At 36.4% G+C, this 27455-nt stretch overlaps 2 protein-coding genes across 2 annotated transcripts in view; one reads left to right on the top strand and one right to left on the bottom strand.

Moving 5' to 3' along the window:
- Positions 1-214: 214 nt before the first annotated feature.
- GTF3C3 (general transcription factor IIIC subunit 3) lies at positions 215-25486 on the top strand. The gene is made up of 19 exons (XM_029283553.1): positions 215-413; positions 1679-1781; positions 2781-2959; positions 3366-3489; positions 5888-6079; positions 8542-8707; positions 10508-10655; positions 12545-12617; positions 13188-13262; positions 14341-14444; positions 16207-16378; positions 18245-18447; positions 18640-18741; positions 20507-20633; positions 20888-21125; positions 21620-21810; positions 22372-22496; positions 23369-23521; positions 24062-25486. The coding sequence occupies exons 1-19, from the start codon at positions 312-314 to the stop codon at positions 24182-24184; spliced, it is 2700 nt and encodes an 899-aa protein (XP_029139386.1). The 5' UTR covers positions 215-311; the 3' UTR covers positions 24185-25486.
- The window catches only part of CCDC150 (coiled-coil domain containing 150), a 49496-nt gene continuing 47057 nt past the window's right edge, over positions 25017-27455 (bottom strand). Inside the window, exon 27 of the mRNA XM_015813045.1 lies at positions 25017-26436. Coding sequence (XP_015668531.1) covers positions 26332-26436 — 105 coding nt within the window. The 3' untranslated portion in view covers positions 25017-26331. The remainder of the gene's footprint in view (positions 26437-27455) is intronic.

Here is a 27455-nt window from a genome sequence, read left to right on the forward strand (position 1 = left end):
AGTATGACAGAATATGAATATTTTTCGCAATATTTGATTGACGGTCTTCCCGTTTAAAGAGATAAATCCCTCCTCCGATTTTAAGCGCTCGAATGCAAGAAAGGGAAAACTTCTCAGCCCTCCCTCCCCTAGCAACCTCAGCCACGAACGCATGCGCAATAGGCATTTAAGTCAGCGAGGCTCCAGTCTCGTCATTCGTAGTCGGACTCTTTTAAGCGAGGGAATTGCGGTCCTTTCAAAATAGGTCCCCCACCGTTCGCACGAGCGGCTTTTGGGATTGGTTTACGGTTGTTTCCTCGGCAGAATATAACATGTCGGGGTTCAGCCCCGAATTAATTGAGTATCTGGAAGGAAAAATCTCTTTCGAGGAGTTTGAGCGTCGTCGAGAGGAGCGTAAAAACGGCGAAAGAAAGGTGAGGCCTTTTTGTTTCACAGTTATTTACAGTTTTTACTTGTGTGTTTGTAATTATATCTATAATGTCTTGTTTTCCCCTCATTTTCAGTAGTGTGTATGTATGTACTCAGGTACCCGGTATCTTGTTTGCATTTTAAATAAGGGATGTTGGCTCATAAAATCCTAAAAATAATTTTAGTAGAAAACGTAAGTGATGGGATATCTCTTATGCATCTATTTCATGATATTCGTTTGTCCTGATAAATACTAGATCTAGGGCTCGTTTCCGGGCACAGAAAATCCGATTGGCCATTAGGTGGTTAGCAAAGCAATAGGATTTTTTTGGTGTGTGCTGCCTGTTAGTGGTCCTCCGGATTTTTGCAGCCCAGTCCAGATTTCAAAAGTTTGAAGATTTATCAGTATTATTATGTTGGGGACATAAAAGAAAGGTGACTGTTTTGCTTTTGGGTACTTGGGTAAATACAAAGTACAAGGGAATCCCATATGGGCTAAGGCAAAGAGACAGGAAAGCAATTATTATAACTGTAAAACACATTGTGTTACTTTACCAGTTTTGTGCTGGCACATGTTCAACGTGTTCAATTTATTTAAATTCTGTTTACTTTAAGATATACATGATTCTGTTTATCCAAAGTGTAGCTAAGTTTTGTTAAGTCATTTCCAAAATGTGCAGTCAATTGAGGATAATGTTAGTTATTGATGTAATTTCTACACAAAGCCTGTTTTACATTAAGCATACCATGAAGCCTCAGATTTAATTAATTGTTCACTAAGATATTGTTTTTTTTAAGCAGATATGTATTTTTAATACTGAATATTCTATTCACAATACAGGCAGTCCTTGACTTACGACCACAGTTGAGCCCAAATTTCTGTTCCTAAGCAAGACAGTTGTTAAGTGAGTTTAGCCCCATTTTATGAACTATTTTGTCACAGTTAAGTGAATCACTGCAGTTGTTAAGTTAGTAACATGGTTGCTAAGTGAATTTGGCCTTCCCTTTGAGGTTGCTTGCCAGAATATTACAAAAGGTAATCACATGACTCTGGGACACTGCAACTATCATAAATACACACCAGTTGTCAAGCATCCGAATTTTAATCACATGACTATGGGGATTCTGCAATGGTTGTAAGTGTGAAAAATGATCATAAGGCACCTTTTTTAGTGTTATTGTAACTTTGAACAGTCACTAAATAAATAGTTGTAAGTTAAGGACTACCTGTAATATAAAATTAATGTTATTTCCTTTTTAATCTTTACAGGGACAAAATGTACTCACTGAGGAAAATGCAGAAGATCCTGATGGCCCCTCTACTTCTGGACAAGGAATGTCTACTGAAATACAAGGACATAGTGAAGCAGAAGGTATATTTTATGCTTATTGTTTCATTTACCAAGGGGTAAATATCCTGATTTCTGCTTTGCTGTCACATTTATAAGTCAGAACATGGGGGCTCACTGCCACCTTGCAGTGAAAATAAGTCACAATTTTCTCAGGCTCAGGAATCTGTATGTAATACTAATTATTATTTGATAGGTTTTAATTCAAACATGTATGTATATCCTTTGTGATCAGTCTACAGCAGGGTTGTCAAACTGCCGGCCCATGACGTCGCGAGTTTGACATGTCTGATCTACAGCGTCTTGAGGCAGAGTAGGAAGTTTTTGAGGGTTTCTGCCAGTTTATGTAGAAATACAAAAAAGTAAAGTGATGATCTAATAATATGTTCTATCATATTATTTTTCAAGCTTATCACTTTATTAATAGAGAAGGGAACCTGCTGCCCTTCAGCTCTCATCAGCCTTGGATATTGTGGCCAATATCCACAATATATATCGCTGGGGGTGCGAGAGGATATTCCAGGGGGTGCGAAAACTTGGGTTTAGAAGTTTCAAAATTATAGTGTATATGCATAATTCGTTGCTGTTATTTCGAACTTTTGTAAGGGGTACAAGAATATATCGGAAGCGTTCTAAGGGTGCGCGGTATAGAAAAGGTTGGGAACCGCTGCTTTAAAGACTTGAATTACTCTTATTGATTCTGTGGGTGTTTGATTACAATTATGTCTTAATACAAATAGTTCTTGTTTAGTGACCACAATTGATACAGGTGAGATGGTCATTAAGTTCTTCGTAAGATTCTTCATAAGATTCTTCTTCATAAAAACAGTTGCTAAGTGAAAAACCACATGACCATGACTGTACTTACAATTTTCCTTCAGTTTTCCTTTGCTACTTGCTATTTCCTTTATTTGAACTGGGGTTATTTCTCTCTTTCTTCAAGGACAACTTTTATGATTTTATGAACCCTCCCTTTTTTACATGATTAATTAGACAACATTATTAATCTTTTTCTCTGAGCAGAAGAGATATCAGATGGTATCAGTAAATCTGTCCATCGAGTTTTTGCTTCCATGATGGGAGAGAACGATGAAGAAGAAGAGGAGGAGGAGGAAGATGAGGAGATCTCTGAGCAACCCACAGCTGGCGATGTTTTTGCACTGGAGATGGTGCTTAATAGAGAGACTAAGAAAATGATGAAGGCAAGCAATACAATAAGAGTCTTTAAAGCAGCCACATCTTTTTTTCAGGTTTATGTGGAAGCCTCAAAAAGAAAAAAAAAGATCTAGTTACCTCAAAGAAGGATTGAGTTCCCATTCCTATGCATTCTGAAGCATTTCTTCTAAACCTTTTTTGAAGCATGCACATCCTTACTGCTTAATTGGAAATATTTATGATAGAATTTGATTAAGTGGGTTCTGTGTGGATGTATGATATAAATTATATATTAAATAATGTACATGGCTATTGCACAGTCAAACAACTGTTTAAATCAACAGTTCAATAAACACTCTCAATTCAAACATATTTTTACTAGAAAAATATTCTTTGTAAGTAGTAATAAAAACTGAATTTATTGAAATAGATTTATGTCAATCTGTTTTCTAGGAAAAACGTCCACGCAGTAAATTGCCTCGCGCCCTGAGAGGCCTCATGGGTGAAGCTAACATTAGATTTGCTCGAGGTGAACATGAAGAAGCCATTCTAATGTGCATGGAGATCATAAGACAAGGTATCTTTGGATGCTACTGTGGGTGAGATTTGTTACTGAGAATAAATAGAAGGGACACATAACAATACAAGACAGTTCAGTGTGTCATTATAGAGCTGACGTTGCATCTGTTCTGTGTTTTTATTTATAACTACACTTTCTTTTATTTTTTTGGTAATTACTTCTTATATTTTCCCAGTGATCCCTGTAGAAAATATGTTGTTCAAAGCTATTTTACTCTAGCACTGATCTTTTGGTTACATTAGTGTTGTATGGTAGCATAGGTGCACAAACTTAACCCATGCATAGTTTCTGAACACTCTGGGCTCTCAATCTGCAATTGCCAAGCTTTGAAAAGTTTACTTTTAACATTTCTTTTCAGGAAGGTGGAATAGAAGAAATAAACCCCATAAGGAAATACATGGATATATGGTTTTAAAAACATATTCTTTAAAACTGATGTATGACCACTTTTTGCTTTATGCTTGCTTTCCCCCTTGTCCCACTCACATGCAAATTTTACATATCCCACAAGATCCACATATATTACAGAATGAAAATCCTACATGGAAATGTTACATTGCTGGACATTTTGAAAGCACAGTAAATGTTTTCCTCTTCTTTGGAATGGAAATTTTGGAGAAAGCTGAAATATATGCTGTATTTATTTTTATATTAGCCTCTACTGATTTAAGCTCACTTTGCTATTTTAACATTCTGCAGTACAATATGAACTGCCTAGTTCATTTTTACAGTAACTGTATTTGGCATAGCAATTAAATGTAAAAGAATAATTAAGCCAGAGAATATTGTAACTACATTTACTAATTGTGTTTTGTTTAAAATGTTTTGAATGTTCTCTGTAAGGGGATCTACAATCTATGAAACTCCAAAAGATCTAGACTCTCTTAATTTTGCCCAATTGTACATTAGAAAAAGAAGTTGAAGTAGGAAACCATCAACATGATATTAAAACAGTTTTATTTGAAGCCTTACCAAGAGCAGATCTACTGATCTTTAGATAATAAGTCAGATATAGACAACTGAATCCTTTCTTTCCTACTTTAGTGCATCATGCTGAATTGCACTATTTGTTCTCTTAAATACAGGAACTATATAGTGTTAGATAAAAGTTTTCCCATTACAGTTCTTAAATAACTGAAGGTTATTGTTTCAATCTTTTCCTTTTTCCGTGGGGACGGGGGGGGGGAGGCCTAGGCCCTAGGGAAAAAAATGGGAAAAATCACATTTTCCCACTAAGTCTTCAGATATTTGTAATAAATAAACTGCTTTTTCTTTAAAAAGTTCTCATTTGAATTATGCTTTTGTTTTTTAAAATTAAAAACTGCCTAACATAACACCATCAGTGGCAGCCAAATAATTTAAAATTATTTGGAGAAAAACAAATTCAAATGCTGCTGTTTTTGTGTCATGGAAGGAAGTTTGGAAAAGATCCCAATCTCTGTAACTATCTGTCCTCTCTCTAGAGCAGGGGTGTCAAACTCAATTTCATTGAGGGCCGCATCAGCATTGCGGTTGCCCTCGGGGCCAGGTGGGTGTGGCCAGGGTGGGTGCGGCCTACTGGGTGGGCGTGGATGGAGTGGGTGTGGCCTACTGGGTGGGTATGGCCAGCTCTACATAGTTCGCGTCAAGGGTGCCTGTGGGGGCCTGGGCAGGAGTGGGATAGATCTGAGGGTCTCTGGCAGAAGGGGGTGGGACCAGGGCAAGTGCCGAGGCATGGTCCACTGGAGGAGCCTCACTGCCTGCTGAAACTCCTCCGCCAGAGCCCATCAAACCAGATATGTGAAGTAGGTGAGGGCCATTTGCTGGCCACTTCCAGGCGATGGTGCATTTCTTCATCCCTCAGGCCATGCGGGGGGGGGCCTTACGGAGCTAAGACTGAATGCCTTTCAGCATAGATGGCCACCACAAAATTGTACATTGGCTCCCAGCTGGCCAGGGCCAAGGCAGAGGGGGCCGTTCCCTCACTGTTTCCAGGATGGCTTTGTGGGCCACATGAAACCACTTTGCGGGCCGCATCCAGTCTGCGGGCCTTGTGTTTGACATGTCTGTTCTAGAGTCTAGACCAGGGGTCCTCAACCTTGGCAACTTTAAGACTTGTGGACTTCAACTCCCAGAATTCCTCAGTCAGCTTTGCATCCAAAACAGGGTCTCGGAGTAAGATCTTAATGGTTGGATGGATCCATGTAGGAAATCCTTCTCATACTTCCTCCAGTCTAAGTTGCTACAGTTTTTATAGGTCCAAAACAGCTTTTTGCATTATATTCAGAAATGAACTGCTAATCTGTTTTTAAACACTTTCAAATGATTATTGTTGTTAGGTGCAGCATGCACTAATTGAGGCATTTTATTGAAATGATTATGAATAGTAACCCATTTTTCTTTTGGCATCCAACAGCTCCACTTGCTTATGAGCCATTCTCCACTCTTGCTATGATTTATGAAGACCAAGGAGATATGGAAAAATCTTTGCAGTTTGAACTCATTGCTGCTCACTTAAATCCCAGTGACACAGAGGAATGGGTCAGGCTAGCTGAAATGTCACTTGAGCAAGACAATATTAAACAGGCCGTTTTTTGCTATTCGAAAGGTAAACAAATTAATGTCATAGCAGATTATTTAATGATATTTGCTTTACTGTCTATTTTGTAGCAAGTGCCACAATATTGTTTTCATTACAGATTAGTCTTTGTATCTATTGAACCTAATTTCATTCAGCTGATTTTGATGGTCACCTCATAAGTTAATTTGTTGAGATATTTAGGCATTTAAGTATATTTACACTCTCCTTGTCTTTTTGTTATGACATACCAAATCAAGATGGGAAACTGATTATGTACGAAGTGATAGTTTACATTACCTATAATTATTACAAGCCACTCCTATAACTACACAATTATAAAATCTTCAATCTAAATTCTGACTTTCATTTTTTTCTATTCCAAATCTGAAAACCAGAAGCAATAATCCAATAGAAACAAGACCAAATAAAATCTTTGTTTAAAATAGTTTACCTCATCACCTTAACCAAATCGATTTTTTCTCCTGTTATGAGAAATGATATATATTTCTATTTATCCTTATTAATCTTTCTACTATCATTTATATTAACAAAAACCACTATACTTTTTCAAATAATTTAACCTCTTTTATAAATATAAAATATAAATATAAAACTTTTATATTCATTTTAAAACTGTAAATATTTCTTTAAAAATTCATCTTTATAACTAAAATAAATTCTAATGCATTTTTAAACTTTGTTTTAATATATAGGTACATATTTTCAAATTCACTTTCAATAATATTTTGCAAGCTTTAAGAATTACTCCAGCTTTAAAAATAAATTACTCAAATTTTAAAAATAAAAAAAATGGAAATCCCATTTTCAAATCCACTTTATATACCCAAAACAATGCATTGGAACTATGTTTAAAACTATATATGCCAAACCAATAGAAAATCAATCCTAGTTCCACTTAACTAACTTGTTAAATTTAAATTATTCCCTCCAGCTTATCTTTATATAATAAAATCTTTCTCTTCTTTGCAATGTCTATTATATAAGTATAAACTTCTCTTTTTCTCAGGAGATTCTCCAATATGGTTTTTAGAACAAATATGTCAACATTGTCGATTTCCACTTTAATTTTGAAGTAGACTCAAACTTGTTCTCTTGAGAATTGTAAATTTACTTGCACTTTTTTTTCCAATTGCACCGGGAAACTCATAATTTAGCCATCTTCATAATAGGAACTGTTGGATTCAGATTTATATTCCAAAATTGCAATTAAGTCCTTTGCATTGTCAAATACTTGTGCAGTAGCCTCAATTGTTTGATAACTTTCTACACTTGGCTGCATCTCTGGTTTACATATCATTCTTTCAATTACTTAAGTAATTTGTTCCTCTTGCTCATCCTTCATGACCTCTTTTGAACATAATTTATCTATAGAGTGAATTGTTTTGTTTAAATACTTCTCCAAAACAATTTTTGCAATCATTCTCTGGTTTAAGTGCCTTCTATTTTGCTTCATCTTCTTTAGTACTTTAGCCCCCTCTTGTGGTCAAAGAATAAATCTTTTTTTAAGAAAGCTTTTTGTAAATCAGCTGGTATCTTCTGGCCAATCAGAATCCATTAAAATCGGAAGATTTCAGCAAAAAAAATAAAAAAAATGCAAATTATAACTCCCAATGACAAAGGTGAAAAATTCATAAAAATGACAAAATAAAACTTAACATTTTTTAAAATCCTTACGTTTCTCCCTCAAAATAAAAGAGAAAAGAGTGGTCCACGCTATCTTATTTTAGCACATCTCTGGCAACCCTCCTCCCTGTCATTCAACAATAACAAGGTCCTGAAAATGGCACAGATCTTCAAAAAGGAGTAATAAGCTGGGATTGAAAGGAGTCTCTTTTAGCTTAGTAAATAAAGTGTTTAAGAAGTAAAAGGTGTGACTTATTGTCAGTTTGGAAAATAAATTCTGAAGTGGGTGCTTTTTCAACAATGAAGGTAATTGAAGCCCTACCTCCCCAGCTAAATGGCTCACCCATCTACTTCAGAGCACTGCTTCAAAATTGCCTTGAAGACTGCCCCTGTATGGAGGATCTTGGGTGATTTTGGGACTCTCCCTAACCCAGGAGTTATATAAAGTTAGGGATTTCAGTTCTCTTGTTTGTAAATTGGAAAAGCTTTGGTCCAGAGCGAGCATTCTGGACTGGTCAGTCAGCCATAGTCACTGGAAGTCCATGAATCGACTAATCTTTTTACCCTAATTTTTGTTACTTCAAAGATATACTGCTTTTGGAAATGGATGCTCAATATGTTATGATAACAGTCTGTTCAGTGTTCAGAATTTTTGATTTCATCCTTGGATGACTTTCAGGATGAGGTGTTTTATTATTGCTTTCCCATTATCACAATTAAAGAACAATAGAAATAAATAAAATACATACATAAATTCATAATTTGTTCTGTTGAATATATTTGCATATTGCTTCCCGGAATTACAAATCTCAAAGTGATTTATTATACCACTTCCATTTTTATAGCTCTGAAATATGATGCTACTAATGTGCGTTATTTGTGGGAGAGATCAAATCTCTACAAACAGTTAGGGGAGCACAAACTGGCAATGGATGGCTACAGACGCATTTTAAATCTTCTGACTCCTTCTGATGGCGAACGCTTTATGCTTTTGGCAAGAGACATGGCCAAGTAAGTAGAGTGGGACACTTAGTCAGTGTTGAACTGAACTGCAACATCAGCTTCTAAAGGAGCATTTTCTTTTTCTTCTACTTGTTGCTATAGTTAATAACTGCAGGATACAAAAATGATGTGTTATAATTGGTTGGCTGCTTTGGAATGCAGGTAGTCCTCACTTAACGGCATGAATTGAAGACTAGAATATTTATTGCTCAGCAGGTGGTCAAAGAGTGCGACATCATGTGACTATGTCTGTTAGCATTGGAAATGCTGGCATTCTCAATTGCCATTGTGAAACAAACCGTCATGAGGACATGACATAGTTGCTGTTTGTGACTTCTGCCATTTTGGGTTTGGCTTGTTTGAAATTGGCAAAGAAGATTGCCAATGGCAATCACATGGCCGCAGGATGCTGTGACATCACAAAGTGGATGCCAAGCCCATGGATTGTGATCACATGATCTCGAGGACACTGTAACAGCTGTAACTGTAAAAGTACAAGGATCTGTTGTAACTACTGGGAGTTCAGCGCCGTTCAAATGATCATTGAATAAGGGGTCATTACATGAGGACCACCTGTAAAGTAAACAGCAGCTGTACTCCTGTGATAAGATGCGGCTTCTTACTTTGGCATTAAAGAGGAGTCAGACTACCATGAACAGAAATAGTGCTTGAAATGCCTGGAGGAATCAGATAGAGGGGTACACTAGAAGAGAAATGAAAACAAGATAAAAGGATATTATCAGGCAGAACAGAATGACCCACCATTAATGCAAAGTTAGATGGGAGTTCTTGAGCCGCATTTGGAAAACCCTTTCCCACTGCAGCATACTGTATCTTATACGTGGCTTTCTTTGCTTTATGGAACCCAGTCCTGACGCTGATCATTTGATGGATTCAGCTCCCAAATTGCATTCTGGTCCTAAGGGCCAGGAAATATGGTTTTTCTTTTCTTTTTTCTTTGGAATGAATGTTCAAAAGAGGTTTAAGGAAGTGGGTTTAACCTAACAGGCTATTTTAAGGATATAAGAAGAGGCAAAATAATATATTGCTGAAGTCATGACATTTGATAGACATTGGAAGGAAATGATTGACTCCAAGAAATGTTAACACTGAAAGTGAATAAATTACTGGGTTTCGAGTTAGTGATTACATTTGATATGTCATATAATATATTATATGTAAAATATATATGTGTGTGGCTTAGTTGTAATGTACACTATAATTGACAACTGATTTTCTTGAACTGATCCTATCACATTAGATAACCCCTTATCTCAAGCCATGGTTTAGAAAGATATGAATTCAGCTAGCTTTGCCCTAGGCTAGTCTATTACTATGACTCTCCTTCTTTGGTATTGGCCATAAGAAAGAATGCTAAAGTTTTTGCTTTCACTTTTGATAATTACATTTTCCCAAAGTTTACAAATCTGAGGCTTTAGACTAATTCTGATTATGACAACTTAACTGGGTTTCAGCAATGTAATAGGGTGTCATCAATCAGACCTTCTGTGATCAGTCACAACTTCTCTGTGTTATATATTGGTGAAATTACATTAATTTCTTGCTTGCTGAACCTAGCTTTGAATAAAACCTATAAACCAGGAGTTGAAGAATTATGACTTGCTTTTAAGTTTACAAACACAAAGGTACCATGATTTTGATATTTGCAATAGTAAATAATGTTTTTCAATGAGAGATTGTTGTTTTTCGTCTTGCCCAGAAAATATTGTAATAATTTATGTATTTTTTAATATAGGAAATGTATTACTATTTTATTTACTACTACCCCATTACTAATGTATTCCGCAGAAGTTATTATGAAGCAAATGACATCACTGCTGCTATTGAGATAATGGAAGAATCTTTTACGAAACATCAAAGCCTTGTATCCATGGAAGACGTTAATATAGCTGCTGAGCTGTATATTTCCAACAAGCAGTATGATAAAGCATTAGCAGTAAGCATATTAATCTAATTTCTGTCTATTTATAATGTAATGAGTATATAAATGCATATCAACAGAGAGGAGCACTTTCTAATACTCTTTCTTATTCAAGGAATTACGATTGCCCTTCTACCAGTTGTGAGTTGCCTCTTACTATGAAGATTTGCCACTTACAGAATAGTTGTTGAAAAGAGTTTGTCTCCCCAAGTTGCACACAGAATATCAACTCCTCCCGGCTGTGGGTTTTGGTCCAGGGAGTAAAAAAAAATTATCCATTCTGGCTTCCTCCATCAGCATATGGTCCAAGGTCACCAATTGTTACTCGAGCATGAACAATAGCAATGGTATATACCAGTGATGGCGAACCTTTTAGAGACCCAGTGCCCAAACTGCAACCCAAAACCCACTTATTTATCACCGGGTGACGGGTGGTTGTGGCGGCGGTGGTCATGGCAGACTGGGTGGGTGGGGCCAGGGCGGCGGGGGCCAGTCCCTCGCCATCTCCGGCGCATGGCACACTTGCCCACAGACAGGGCTCTGAGTGCCGCCTCTGGCACGTGTGCCATAGGTTCGCCACCACTGGTATATGAATATGTTTTCTCTAAACTGCACAAAGGACCCAACTTCACAAATTTATCCTGCCTTTCAATAACTAATGTTCCTTTCTCTCTTCCTTTCTTTCTTTGTAGATTCTAGAGGCCAGCCCCTCCTCTCTTTGTAAACTGACATCAGTTTGCTTTGGAAAATGAAAATTTATCCAAGAAAACACAAGAAAAATACTTTAATTTATTTGCATGCCCCTGTGTGTCTATTTGCATTATATTCTTAGTCCTAGGCTTTCGGTCATAATCAGTAAATCCTGACAGACAGACAGAGCTTTATTTCAGTCATTGACCAATAAAATACAATCAATAAAATGAAAAATACAAAACTATACCCTAGCAAAAGAACTATTAGCAACCATTTGTGGGTGAAGCTTTTACGTAATGTAGCAAAATTTTGCCAATTTTAGATGTGAGGGTGATTTGGCTGCGATGTCTGGGACCCCATTGATCAGCAGGATTGATTTGGCTGATGTGGCTGACTAGTCAGGTGTCCCCTTCCTCTCTCACCTCTCCATGTGCATCCCTCCCAAAGCTGTGCGCTCAATGGAAGAGGGCAGCCATCTCAGATAGGAGTTTACCTGTCTTTGTACCTCAGGTACACCATGGCTGCATTGTCCTGCTAGAGCCTCCAATAGAACATGCATATGTGTTCGTATAAAGCCAGTTTGTTATTGACATTTCACAGTAATGTTTTAGTTTAACTTCTCACCATTAAAAGCACCCTAAAGGGAATCCTTTCCCAAATTTCAATTACTATTCTTCCTGACCATTGTTCCTGCTCTTTCAGTGTGATCGAAACTGTAATCTACTGTATCAGTATCTAGGAAAAATGGAAATCTTTTCTCCTGCTTTTGGATGACTTGTCATTTTCTGGAATTAGAACGTTCTGTGTTGCTGTAAAGCTCTTGTCTTTGTCCTTCTGTTCAAAGTTATGGGTCAGGATTAACTTTTCTTTAGAGGTAAATTGAGCGTGCCAGAGCCATATTTTATGCTGAAGTGAACTCATGCTAGTGATCTCTATACAGCTATGTTGCTTTTAGGCTATTGTTAGGGAGAAAGTGGTGGAATTTCATATTTCTTACATCCTCTTTAATTTTTTTCCTATTAGGTAGCACTCTCTCAGTGATCTTCCCCATGCTTTCTGAGTTATTTCATCCCTGTAGTGACTCTATTTGCCATTTGCTACTTTGAATCATTAAATTACCTCTTAGTTCTCAGGGTACTTTCCCCCTTAAATTGTCCTTTTCTAGGTCCATTTTATTTCTTGACAACCAAAATCATTTTTCCTTCTTTTAGGTTATTACAGATTGTTCAGGAATTGTACTTGAAAAGCAACAAGCAGAAAAAGATTCTTCAACAGATAAAAAAGGTATTAAAATGATTGAGGACCATTGCATTGAGCTTTATGTGGAACAGTTAATCTTCTGAAATAGTCAGGTTTTCTGGTGTTATTACAGATGTGCCATTAACTCCTTCCTGGCATTATAGTAGTTAATATTAAATGCACAGTCTTTATAAGTAACAGTAACAGAGTTGAAGGAACCTTGGAGGTCATCTAGTCCAACCCTCTGTTCACACAGGAAACTTACACTATTTCTGACGTATGATTTTCCAATCTCTTCTTAAAAGCCTCCAGTATGGGGCACCCACAACTTCCGATGGCAATTTGTTCCACTGGTTGATTGTTCTCACTGTTAGGAATTTTCTCTTAGTTCCAGTTGCTTCTCTCCTTGATTAGTTTACAGCCATTGTTTCTTGTCTTGCCTTCTGGTGCTTTGGAAAATACGTTACCTCCCTCTTCCTTTATGTGTATTTACGTCCATTGATAAAGAATATTGATGAATAATTTTATACTGAGTAATTTTATATTTATTGAATGATTTTCATACGCTCAATATATGCTTTATTTTCCCCGTTCTTCCCCCTTGTTCCATGGTAGAGGCAATGGAAGGTCAGGAAGATCCAGGAACAACAACTGATCAGCAAGAATTTGTGCCTGGAGCCAATTCTGCATGTGAGTATGCAATTCTGCATCTTAAAAATTGCTGAGATGAGCAATTTGCATCCCTCAGGATATAAATACCTGGACATAATAGTGGCACTATATAAATAAATGCAGCTGGTTTCTGTTGCTGTAAGCAGATTGTTTTATTTTCATTTTTCAGTCCTCTCCACAAATTCATTTCTGTAATACGATTATTAAGGTTAGATGTCCACATGCAGTCCTGCCAGCTGGTTCCTTCCACTGTGCCCCATGCAAGTCAGAAACAGCTGTACTGAATTGTTTAAAAGTTGCTGGACTATAATCCTCCAGACGCTGTTATCCTGAGAAGGAGTCTCAAAACAAGGACTGAAACATTTTATAGGGTTTTTTTTCCAAGATCAACAAAAATCAGGACATGGGCAAATGATATAGTAAGACTTAGACACCATAGGAACACCTGCTTCAAGGCTCAGAAGAGGAGCTTGCAAATACTTGTGTCTAATCCTATTAACTGTGCAGAACATATTTTGTGAATGTGGTTTGTTTTCCTTCCTCTTTATATCATCTTATATTGGGAAAATGAGTAAATAAATAAAAATTGGATAAATGCGCATAAAAGAAAAACGAATAAAATAACGAATACTAAGTCTTATGCATTCCTGTATTTGGATATTTGTTCTTGCAATAGATTGCATTCTTTCACATTTATCTGAGGCAAACACTGTTTTAGGAAAAATGTATTTTTGTGTGTAGAAATAAAATCTATTAAAGGTTCAAAATTCCCCCTTTCAAATTATGGATTACAGGTAATCCTCATTCTAGTGAGTGGCTTGTTGAACAACCATTTCCAGTTATGCTGGTGACTAAAAAGTAACTTTGTGACCAATCTTTACATTTAAGAGCTTCACAGATCTGTAAAGCAAGGGAAAGCTGAAGCAAAATTATAACCACTGTCATGGTTTCACTTAGCGACTTCTTCGCTTGACAACAATTGTCATTAGATGAGGACTGCCTGTATTTATTTGGAGAAAGTAGTTGAAAAAAAACCACAATGTACATGATATATTGTAAAATATTTAGAAAATGTAATGATGCTGCTATTTTCTAGCTTCAGAAAAAATTACATGCTCTATCCCTGATGGTGTTCCCATTGATATCACTGTGAAACTCATGGTGTGTTTGATTCACCTGAATATCTTGGAGCCTCTCAATGTAAGTCAAGAACCAAATAAAGAAAAAAATATAAATAATTGAATATGCAATCTCATTGTATTCTGCTGAAGCTGTAGCAAAACCTGAATGAAAGCAAAAGTTTGTACTGGTTAATTTAGAATTTTAATTAAACTAGGACATTTTCTCTTTTTTCTATTTAGTGGTATGCCTGAGAAATTTCAAAACTTACATTTGAAATATGTGTCTTTATGGAGTTGCTCTTGAAAAAACAGACATTTTAGTAAACCCTGCGCTAAATTTTCTTCTTCAAAATGTTCTAGCAGTAAATTATAATTTTACATAGAGAAAAGTCAGGCAATTCCAGGGACCTCTTGTAGTGATGAGTGGGAATTCAAGAGCCAATTGCTACAAACCATAGGACAGGGCTTTTCAACCAGTGGTATGGGTACCACCTGTGGTACATTGGCACCTGGCAGTTGGTACGCGACCATCCTAGAAAAGTAGCGGGGGAGGGGAATGAGAGCGCCATCAGGCGGGCAGGCAGGTGTCTTGCTCGGCTGTGCCTTGGGGGGCACTTTTTTCAGTGCCATTGTAACTTCGAACAGTCACTAAGCGAACTGTTGTAAGTCGAGGACTACCTGTACTTTATCACTTTTTTCCTTTTTTTTTTTTTTGGGTCATCATGTTTTTGTCACCTTGCTAGGCGACTGGTGGTACTCGGATATTGCCATATCTTAAAAGTGGTACAATGGGTGAAAAGGTTGAAAAGCCCTGCCATAGGATACACTTGTACAGACTTTGTTTCAGGTTTAGAGCTGGTGTGGAAAAGATCAGACTCTCCAAAGTGATGTGGTGGCAAGGAAGAATGAAATCCACAGGGAAAGCTAGATCCCCTAAAGATGACTTTTCTTGAACCTTTTTTTTCTCCATCACAAATGGAGAATTTGATCATTAGAGAAGCTTGGAAACTCACACATATGGAGAGCCCACAGGAGTTGTCTGAGGCTAGTAATTTGTATATGCCTACATTGTGTGTGTTTTATTAGAGTAAGAATCTGGGGCATTTCACTTTTGATGCTGCATTTGTATTCCATGTGGCTATGCAAATCTAAAAGTTGAAGTATGTTCAGTTCTAATTTTCAATATCTCTAAACGTATTACCTCCATTAGTTTGCTTTGTATTTAAAATTGTTTGCAGTTAAAAAACATTAATAGTGAAAGTTTAAATTAGCAAAGGCTAGGGAGGGGATCAGTTTGTGAAATTAGTGAGTTGGGTTAATATTCTCAAAAGCAGAATCATCCTCTTAAGCAAAAACATGTTTATGCATCTGGTCAAATCCAAGATAATGTAATTCCATAGAAAACCTATTTTACGTTCCTGTTACAGTCCTGCTATTTATAAGAGTAACTACATCCAGCTCAGTAGGCAGTCCCTGGAAGCAAAGTCTTGACTAGTAAAAAATGAACCAGAATTTTCCTTTTCAGATTATCTTGATCAAGGTATTTGTGCCTTAGAAGCCCTGAGGGAATAATTCATACGGTTGTGCAACTTTTAAAGTATCCTTAAAGCTAGGGATACTTTAATTGTAACATTTGGGTTTGAAATTGTTAGAACAAGCCTTCAGCCTTCCAAGCTTAATGCCTTCCAAATCTTCTGGTGTTTATAACACATATATTTTAAGTCTTTTCTAATCTTTCAATGAGATGTATGCGTAACTCTTCTGCTTAGTGTTCCTGTCTTAAGAAGCAACGGATCTGATTTTTTAGTTGTATTCTTAATTTTTCTTTTTTTTTTTGCAAGTTCCTTTTGACCATCTTAGTGGAGCAGAATCCTGAGGAAATGGGAGATTTGTATCTTGATGTTGCAGAAGCATTTCTTGATGTTGGAGAATACGATTCGGCCCTCCCGCTCCTGAGTTCCCTGGTGTGTTCTGAAAGATACAATTTAGCTGTTGTTTGGCTCCGGCATGCAGGTAACTGCTTCCACCTAACATGTGATAAGTTCTTTTCTGGCTCAGTAACGTGTTACATTTCGTACTTTCAAGCTGCAGTTGAGTGTGCACTTTGCTGGGAGATAACCCAAGGTGACACATCTGTTGATGTGTCTAGAAAGAGATGTTAGATTTTCCTGGCACTAAAGGTGCATATACATTTTTATGCATATGTAGTGCATTTGCGTGTTATTTATGACTTGGTCAGGGACAAGATGAATGAAGAGAAGGACGAGGGGGGACATGATAGCAGTGTTCCAATATCTCAGGGGCTGCCACAAAGAAGAGGGAGTCAAACTATTTTCCAAAGCACCTGAAGGCAGGACAAGAAGCAACGGATGGAAACTAACCAAAGAGAGAAGCAACCTAGAACTAAGGAGAAACTTCCTGACAGTTAGAACAATTAACCAGTGGAACAACCTGCCTCCAGAAGCGGTGAATGCTCCAGCACTGGAAGTTTTTAAGAAGAGACTGGACAGCCATTTGTCCAAAATGGTATAGGGTTTCCTGCCTGAGCAGGGGGGTGGACTAGATGACCTCCAAGGTCCCTTCCAACTTTACTACTACTACTACTGCTGCTGCTGCTGCTGCTGCTGCTGCTGCTATTATTATTATTATTGATAGATGTATGCATCAATCAATTTTAAAATAGCATTTATTTAAGACATAATACTGGAGAATAACTGCAAGTTTTAATAAACAAAAATATTATTCCTAAATATACTAAAATATGCACAAAATAGATGTTGAAACTGGAGAATGTGTCCCATGTACTTCTGTCTGCTTTCCCCTAGCAAAATAGCTTTTGTGAAAAAAATCTGTCTACATGTTGTGTAAATTGTTGTCCGTGATATTGAAGCCTTGTTGCTTTCATTAAGGGCACATCAGCCCAGCCATAATAATTGTATTTACAATTTGATTGAATGGGACATTACAGTAGCCTGCTCTCTAGCCCTTAATTGTGTAATAAAATGATCACAATAGAAGTGCTGGGTTATGGCTTTTCAGCAATATGTGCCCTTAAAAGCTCTGAAAAACAAAATATGAAAAACCATAAGTTAATACTTAACCCTGAAACTTCAATATCTTAAATTCTGTTACCTTTTTGCTTGATTTTTGGTTTGTTAACTATTTCTTGAACAAAATAATTGAAGTATGGTTATCGTATATAATTAGTACTTACTGTACTTGGTTATTGAGTTCAGTTCAAAGTTGGGTCTAAAAATAACCTCCCCAGGTTCAGATTTTATCAGGTTCATGTATCTATCAGGTGACTTTAGTCACTCTTTCTATTTATTACTACATAAGGATACTAACTTATTTTTCGAAATAGTGGAAGACTGACTGAGGTACTGTAAAGTGCTAAGCACCTAGAAGTTTTTGATTGCTGCTATGTCATATTAATGGGCATTAGTTGTTCTCTTTAAGTAATGTGCATGAAGCTGTAATGATTAACTGCTGTTCCTTAATGATAATGTTTTGGAATCTCATCATTCTCTTATATGGTAATTTTTAACAAACAAGATAGATGGGCATAGCTTTTTCCCATGCTACTTACCTATACTCATGTTTCTTAATTGTTATAGTTCCTAACTCCCACTAACATCTTCCCTATGGTACACGTGTCTTGTCTGGCTCCCTTCTTCTAAGATTAGAGATGGGAATTCAGTAGCAGTGTTCATGTTTAGAATCATGGGTGATAATTATATTTGTGAGCACTTTACCAGTGGGGGCTCAATATTATTGACTGGATTTAAAGAAATTCTCGCATAGCAGATAAAATAAAATTAACCATTGCTACCTCTTCAGAATGGAAACTATAATAAAAAAATATCCTTTCCTTTCTAGAATGCTTGAAAGCCCTGGGCTATATAGATCGTGCTGCAGAGAGCTATGCCAAAGTGGTTGACCTCACCCCTTTGCATCTGGATGCAAGGATCTCTCTCTCTACCCTTCAGCAGCAATTGGGCCGGCCCGAGAAAGCTCTAGAAGCACTTGAGCCCATGTATGATCCAGATACTCTGGCACAGGATGCCAATGCTGCTCAGCAAGTAAGCATCTCTCTTATGGTGTGAACTCTATTCTGGAATCTTGAGATGGGAGGGCTAAATGGCTCAAAGAATGAAGTAAGATGCTGGATGACAGAATGTTAGGGAGGGAACAGTTGCCCTTTTCCAAGATAGCGGATCCAGATAGAAAGCAGCTAAAGTTCTTGCTTTGGTAACCCAATTTTATGTTTTTAGGAATTAAAATTACTGCTTCATCGATCAACATTGCTGTACTCTCAGGGCAACATGTATGGTTATGTGGATTCTTTGCTCACCATGTTAGCCATGCTGTTAAAGGTAAGTTAATTCTTAAGTCACTTCTGTCACGCTGCTCACATGTAGTTTAAGGAGGTTCACCCATTCTAATGCTCAACAGCTTCCCTGATTATGTGGTCCCCCCATGTAGTGTTGCAGAACCCCTCTTAAGTGGTTACAGTATGGATGTCAGTATTCATGCTAAGGCTTTCTATTAGAGAAGGTCTCTGATTTCATGTCATCTATGATAGCTACAAACAGTTTCACACTGTCCTCACACTAATTTATAAAGCAGGGCATGGAGGGAGTGACATAATATTAGTGGGAGTTATAGTTACCTTGCTTGATTTACTCAGGCTAGTCAAAAGAGTTTAATTGCTTGGGAGATGGAGTAATGCCATCTACTCTAGAGAAGACAGTGATCTATTTTCTTCTGAAGAAGCTATTGTAGATCTATAACGTTATGCTAATAGATGACCAAATACAAATGCCCTGGTTTTTTTTAGGCAAAGGTTTGTCTAAATAGCTGCAGATTTCTTAGAGAATAGCTATTATCTCAGTTCTTTTCATTCTGGTTCTTTTCATTCTGGTTCATTTCAGTCCTGGTTTCAAGACCGAATCGGCTACTGCCTTTCTGATATTTTGCTTTAAAGGAATGCAACTTTGTTGATCTCTTCGCATCATTTGATATTACTGTCTGTAACATACAGAGTAACAGAGTTGGAAGGCATCTTGGAGGTCTTCTAGTGACTAGTCCAACCCCCTGCTCAAGCAGGAGACCCTATACCATTTCAGACAAATGGTTGTCCAATTTCTTAAACACCTCCAGTGTTGGAGCACCTACAACTTCTGGAGGCAAGTTGTTCCACTGATTAATTGTTCTGTCAGAAAATTTCTCATTAGTTATAGATTGGTTCTCTCCTTGATTAGTTTGTATGCCAACTATGCCATTTTCTGGAAGCAAACATCTAATCATAGTTATTCATACCATAGTCATCATAGGTTTTAGATGATAGTAATGTTTATTATACAAACTACCATTACGCTTGGTCCAGAATTTAGAGTTAGGGAAGAATGTAGGAGTCAGATTGCTGATTGGAACATGGATATGATGTTGTTGCTGTTAAGTAGCTATTGTTTCGGATTTAGTTTGGAATATAAGATTGCAAACAACTTGGGGCCAAGAATTCTTTCATCGCTATAGACTTATTGAAAGGATTTCTCTGAGGGTGCCAACAGGTACCCTATCTAAAGTGTATGAGGTCTCCATTTTCCCTTTTTTAGGTATCTGATGATGGCTATGAATTCCGAAATATTATTTTTGTCTTTTTTTCCTCCCCTTTGCTTTAATATTGCTTTGTATGTAATTGTTTTGTAATTATTTGTAACTATTTTAATAGTTTTTATGTAACTCTTCGATATGAGATTGTATAGGAAGTAGCATAGAAATATACGTCAAATAAATGTGTGGTATTTGGTGCATGTGACAGAATAAGAGAAAAAGTATTATACATTTAAAAGGTAATGTGTGCAGGTTCTTTTTTTTTTACAGGTGAGTCTTTTTCTGTATTGAGTTGTGACTTCAGACAATAAAAAAATTATGGTTTCTAGTCAATTTTAATCTGCTTTGTAACTGGATCAAGCCAGCTATATCATGGATAACCTTTGGCACTTTTTATTGTTCACTTTGTTAAGTCTGGGATGCAGTTACAAACTGAAAAAATCAATAAGCTATTTGAAAGCAAAGAATGGACTACTGTAGGGTATTTCTTTTTTTTCAGTTGTGTTTTAAACGTTCAACTTGCAGGTAGCCATGAACAGAGCTCAGGTATGTTTAATATCTAGCTCAAAATCGGGAGAAAGACATCTCTATCTTATAAAAGTTTCAAGAGATAAAATCTCTGATAATGATGACCAAGAAACAACAAAGAAAGGTAAAAAAAATTAAGTTGTTCAAATTGTGGAAACAGTTGTCTATTGCAGTCTATAAATTTTGATACCCTGGCCTTTGTTAAGTAGGCTTTAAGCAAATTTTTCACTGACAATAGGCTTTTTGATATTCTTTTGGTTTTATTGAATCCACGCAAGTTAACCTCTACTTCAGACTTTTATTGATGTTTTTAATTATGTTTTAGTTTTATGTTCTGGTCTGTGTAAAAATTAACAATGGTTTATGGTTGCACTCTAGCAATATTTTTGGTGCTTACAAGTGTTCTGACAAAAGAGGATTGGTGGAACCTTCTCCTTAAGGCGATCTATGCCTTGTGTGACCTTTCGCGATACAAAGAGGCAGAACTGCTAGTGGACTCCTCACTGGAATATTATTCATTCTATGATGATCGGCAGAAGCGCAAAGAACTGGAATATTTTGGTCTCTCTGCAGCAGTTTTAGACAAGAATTTTAGAAAAGCTTATAATTATATCAGGTGGGTCATCCCAACAACAAGCAAATTCATTTCAAAACCTCTTTAAATTAAAACTGATTGTTACTGATATAGTATTTTGCTAGATAATTTAGATCATCTTTTGTTTCTACTGAGAACTCACCTCATGCAACCTTCCACCTGTATGCCATATCTTCAGAATGCCATATCTTCATCTCCTCCTTCCGCAGAGTTAAATAAATTTAGCACTGGTGAAATAATCCTTTTAGTTGAAGGGTCTAGTGATGCATTTTGTCTGTTGAAAGAGAGTAATTCTAGGTCAAGTAATATAGTGGTGGGTGATCTGGGCTGCCTTATTTTGAGTGTAATTCTGCGAATTGAGCCTCTGTGTAGAACATGCTGATTACAGGAGATATACAAAAGGGATGAAAGAGAGGCCATCTTGTGACTAGATCACGCCATTGTCCTCAGTGATTGTAGACTGATTTTTTTCTGTCATTTGCAAGCAATCTGAAAAGCACCTGTTTCTTCCATAGGATAATGGTAATGGAACATGTCAGTAAGCCTCAGCTTTGGAATATCTTTAACCAAATCACCATGCATTCCCAAGATGTGCGGCACCATCGCTTCTGTCTGCGATTACTCTTGAAGAACCCAGACAATCACGCATTGTGTGTTTTAAATGGCCACAATGCTTTTGTGTCCGGTTGTTTCAAGCATGCCCTTGGTATGATTTTGGCTGTTATTAATTAAAAATCACAAGTGCAATGTGTGAAGATGTATGTAGAATTATGTCTCGTGTATTTGTAGATAGGTAATAATATGAAACTGGAATACTAGAAGCTGTGATTTTGCTATTTTGCAAAAGCAAAAATGGAGAATAGCTGCAACCAATGCTTTGGATTAAAACATGCCCATTTGACCCGAGCGAAGGCCAAACTATGATGAAACAGTAGAGGGCATCCTTTGGGGATAAGTGATGGACAGCAACCTCATCAATATGCCTTGTGATAAATGAATGCTTTGTGATTCCTATCTTGTGTCATTCCTATCTTGCCCATATCTAGTAGAGTTTGCCCACTCATTAAAGATAGGCAAACTCCACTACAACCATTCTATCAACATTTCAGACATGCCTAGTAGACCAAAATGGTTATTTTTTTAAACTTCAAAAAATAAAATGGTCCATAGATGTACTGCTGGTTTAAATTTGTTTGAAAGCTTTTTAAATAATATATATGCAGTAATCAATGACATTCCCAAATCTTCACTGCTTGTTTCATTTCAGGACAATATGTACAAGCGTTCCGTACTAACTCAGACGAACCCCTGTATAGTCTTTGCATAGGCTTGATCTTCATCCACATGGCATCTCAGAAGTATGTGTTAAAAAGGCATGCCCTCATAGTACAGGTGCGTTGTCTTTCTTTCACAGCTTTCACGTGCACAGCCTTGCCTCACGTTAAATGGCATAAAATTCCTTTTAAATTTATTTAGGCAAACCTTCAAGAATTGACCGTAAATATAATCCTCATACTCTATAAAAAGTTACGTTGCATGAAACATCTTTTATGAGCTGCTGGGTTGTAAGCAGGTTGATTAGTATTACCAATGGTACTGGAATCTTTATTTTATTTTTCCTTTTGCGGTGTTTCAGAAGAAAGGATAGTCAACAATATCTGTCAATTAATCCCATTATTGATTTACTATCCATGTTTTCTAAGACTTATAAACTAGTGCAGTTTAAGAATCTTATTGGGAGAATTACTACTGCAAAATGTGTTATGTACATCATTGTGGGGATTGATTATATGCCATCAAGTTGGTGTCAACTCCTAGTGAGCACATAGATTTTCTCCAGGCTGCTGGTTGTGTTTTTCTCTTTCCCTCCATTTTTCCCAGAGCATATTTCAGAGAGCTAGGTCTTCACATAATATGTTCAAAGTAAGGTAATTTGAGTCTGGTCATTTATACCTCGAATGAGACTTCTGGGTTGATTGTTCAATAATTCATTTGTTTTCTTGGTTGTCTGTGGTATTCTCAGCAGTCTTCTCGAACACTAAATGTCCAAAGTGTCAATTCCCTTCCTATCCTGTTTCTTCAAAGTCCAGTTTTTGCTTCCACGGTGTATCATATGGAATAATATTAATGCAAGACATTTTACTGCATTTAATGATGGCCATATGCGAATTTAATTTTGACAGTATTACTTCTGATGTCTCAATTGTTACTTGTCATTTTTAATTTTTGCATTAGTGGAGTTTTTTTTTTTTTTTTAAATTTAGGGGTTTTCATTCCTGCAACGGTACCTGAGCCTTCGTGGTTCTTGTCAAGAATCTTACTACAACTTAGGACGCGCCCTTCATCAACTGGGATTGGTACATCTTGCTATTCACTATTACAAAAAGGCACTGGAATTACCTCCATTGGTCCTAGAGGTATTGTATGAAACAGCATTTCATAGGTATTCGAATGTTAGGACACATGAACATTCTCACAAAGTGCCACCCTCTATAGCAGTGTTCCAAAATTAAACTATTGTTAAAGATTTGGTTTCAAGGAAAGACAGTATCGATGTTTATTGCTGACAGGGAAGTGCTTATGTGCTTTTTTTCCACGATTAGAGAAAAAATCAACATAATTTATGGTTTTGATGATTAGACAGGATAGATTATATAAAGAAGAGAATCATTTTGTAACCATAGAGTAAGAGATAGAGCTATAATTGTATTTATAACTGCTATAAAGTGTGGTAGCCTGTTATTTGTATCTTTTTTCTTTTATGTTTGTCTTTTTGTTTCCTTTCTTGTACTTTTAACTCTCTCTTTATTTCTTTCTTTTTTTTTAGTTTGTATTAGTTTTTAATCTTTTTAAATGTTTTAAATAAATTATAAATACATGTATAATTTATGTATATAAATTTTGGGGGAAAAGGTATTTTGTGACTTCTTAAAATAGATTTTTCTCCTTTAAACTAGGGAATAGAAGCTGGCCAGACAGACTTGCGAAAAGATATTGCTTTCAATTTGTCACTCATCTATCAGAGCAGTGGAAATATTCGAATGGCTCGCAAACTGTTGTATACATATGGAACTGTATGAGGACAAAGTTTTACACACTTGGTCAGGGAAATGAATTCCTTTCCTTGATTTTAAAGAAAAGCAGCTCTATAAACAACTTCTGTTTTTATGGGGAGACTTGGAAGAGACTGATGGAAGAATGGTCAAAACAGAGACATCATGAAATGACTCCAGCCTTTGAATTCAGCACTCTGATTCTCCTTAAAACTGAATGAGAAATACAAGAAGACTTAGAACTTCCTTGATAGAAGTCAGCTAAGAGCTTTCTTGATAAGAGCTGAAGGTTGTGCTGTTTTCCTCTGTGAAACTTAATCCTAACCCTATGTAACCAACACACATGTTGAATCTGTACAGGAATCAAGAACATTCAAGAGCTTTTTGATATACAAAACTTATTCCAGAAAAGCACTGGCTGTTACTTACCTTTACAAAACCCAGTGTTTAGGCCAAGGTTGGGACTGTCATGCCTCTTGTTCTATTAGAGTACATGATTGTTTACAAGAATGGCAAATGCTTAGCAACATCTGGTTCTTCATTTGGAAGAAGTGAACACTCAAATTGTTATGCGTAGTTTTCTTATTTAAAAAGAATACAGAAGAGAAACTGTTTTACTGTTTGTTAATTTCAGGATATGATAACAATAAAACAAAGGCCAAAATCAGCTTCTTTAGACCAAGTTCTATTTCTTTACTTTTAACAACTTATTGAAAATGAATTTATTATAAAGATGTGGCAGTCTAAAATAACTATTCTCTATGTCATAATATTTCTTAAACTATATTGACTTGAAATACATTTTATAGCTTAAGAAGAGAACTGTGCTCTTTTTAGAACAAAATACAAACTGCAGCTGTTACAAAAAAGTAAATGTTTTATTCTTAAAAACAAACCCCATACCCCTACAAGATATATAGCAGGCTTGTATACTATACAGTAGTTATCTAGAACAGCGAAAGTTGAGAAATATATAATTGTTATCCATGATTTATGGTAAATGTTCCTCAATCTGGATGCCCATTTCTATTTCTGAATCCCAATTACCAGGATCATTGCTGAAAATTCTGGGAATTGGAAGTCTGGAGGACACTGAAGTAAAAAAAAAAGATTGATTTAGGGTGAAAATATTTGGAAAGGCCAGTTGTTTTGATATTTGTGAACCAATTCCTTGTAAGACTTTTATTTGGAGGCCTGAGAAAATATTTTATAGTTCAATGAACAGTCAATTGACATACTTGTTTAAAGTTTTTTTTTATGAAATGCTGATTTTGTACTTCGTGCATGTAAATATAAAAATCACCAATGTTATAAAGGACTAACTTTCTGGCTTTTATATTGTTTTCTCATCTCATACCGAACAGTTCAATTCCTAAATAACGATGGGTGATTAGGACAAGCAGGTAAGAACGGTTAGTAAAACATAGTTGACTGAATTATGAATTTTGTTACTATAATTTTAGTAGTTATGAAAATATTTCTGTCATACATCTTTCCTCTCCTGGCAGTTTATTTTGGGAGGTGATGTATTTGTTCAAACTATACATTGTATTGAGAGGACTCATGAAGACCACCCTTTGTGAAAAATGTATTTGGATGCCAGCCTTATTCTCTATAAAATTAGCCCGATCAAGGCTTTAGACCTGCCACTTAACAAGAAAGAAATCCAAATAGTTTTCCTTTCCTGAATTGCAAATAAAGCACAACTGTCAATATACAAGACATACAAATCATATCTTGGTGTATTGTGTGTACATAATATAACAAGGTCGATTCTGTACACTTAGCTCCTGTGTAGATTTGAATCCTATGTGTAACTTTAAAAATGGAAGTTATTCGCTCAGGGAGAGTTTAAGATTGAGGCACATAATTTATTTTTAATAAAACTTGAAGTTTTCCGGTCTGAAAAGTTCCACAGAGGCATTTCAAAGACTTGATAGCTGAAGCCTAGTGCCTAAAGTTTAGAGGACTTTTCTTCATTAGTGTAGAGCATTCCTAGTTCATACAAGATCTCCTCTGTTAACATCGGTATGTGGAGGATCACACTGAAATGATCTACCATTTGGCTCCTTTCCAGGTATGACCACCATTACTGGGGCCCTAGATCTGAGACATGATGTTCATAGGTGCAGGGTCATCTTTTACATCCTGGAACCTCCTGGGTAAGCAGGTCATCAATTATTTTGTTCTGATAAATATTTCCTGGACATGAGCTTCAGGCGATTTTTGGTCTCCCACCGCTTCAGGCAGGCCTGGCTAGGAATCTTCACTGGCTTATTCTGTCAAAAGAACATTTTGTCAGAGCTGAGAATTACCAGAAAAGGTCAAATCTACTGATACTTTTATAATCATATTTTGATTCTCATCTGACCAAAATGAAATATGCATCTGCTAAAACTAACATTTTACAAGCATTTAAAATCCAAAAATCTGGTTAGCAGATTTCTGCAGTGAACATTCTTGGGAGAAACTATGAAAGAATTATCAATCTTAATTTTCAGATATTTTTTTTTAAAAAAACAGCTGTAGATAAAATTTAAATTATACCTTAAATCAGATATTTTTTGAAGAAGATGGGAAAACAATTGATTAGAACTAACCATGGCTGATATAAACGCAGACTTTTCAAATTTTACCAACTTTTTCCTCTAGTCCAGTTAAATCATGTCTCATTTTCTTCAAGCCTTAAAAAATTGACCCTAACCTCAATCCTAGGTTTTGAAGTAGGCTCAGATAAGGGGAGGGTGGTCCAAGAAATGAACTTCACACATGTGTTAAATGCAACTGATAGGTACTCAGTTTTGTTTTCTTGTTTCATTTATGAATGATAATACAATATGGTAAATGTTCCAAATCAGAGGTAAGATATATTCCCCCCCCCCCCCGCATAAAACATCTAGCTTTTGAAGAGACTTGAGAAGTCCAGTGTCAACAGTATGCAGTTCCACTCTCAGGTTATGAAATCTGTATTTGTTGAATTTCTTCCCTCAGGCAGCTCTTATGATCAGCTGGGAATGTAAAGAAGGCCTATCTTTGATGAATCCTTCAAGGTTTCCTATTCTTTCTTTTAGTCAAACTTTGTGTATCTCTTTAGTAGAGGAAGGTTTTCCACGGTCTTCTTTGCAATAATCAGCACTGAATTTTAACAGCTACTGATATTGGCGCCTACTGTTCACCTCTGGGAACAATCCTAGACTGGGATTGCATACTGTGCCAATGTTTGTTCCTTCTTGGTTGACTGAATATATGGTAGCTAATGAGTTCCCACAATACACTAATACAGAGATGGCGAACCTTT

The sequence above is a fragment of the Protobothrops mucrosquamatus genome, unplaced genomic scaffold (genome assembly GCF_001527695.2).
Source record: "Protobothrops mucrosquamatus isolate PMUCROS unplaced genomic scaffold, P.Mucros_1.0 scaffold129, whole genome shotgun sequence".
Lineage (NCBI taxonomy): Eukaryota > Metazoa > Chordata > Lepidosauria > Squamata > Viperidae > Protobothrops > Protobothrops mucrosquamatus.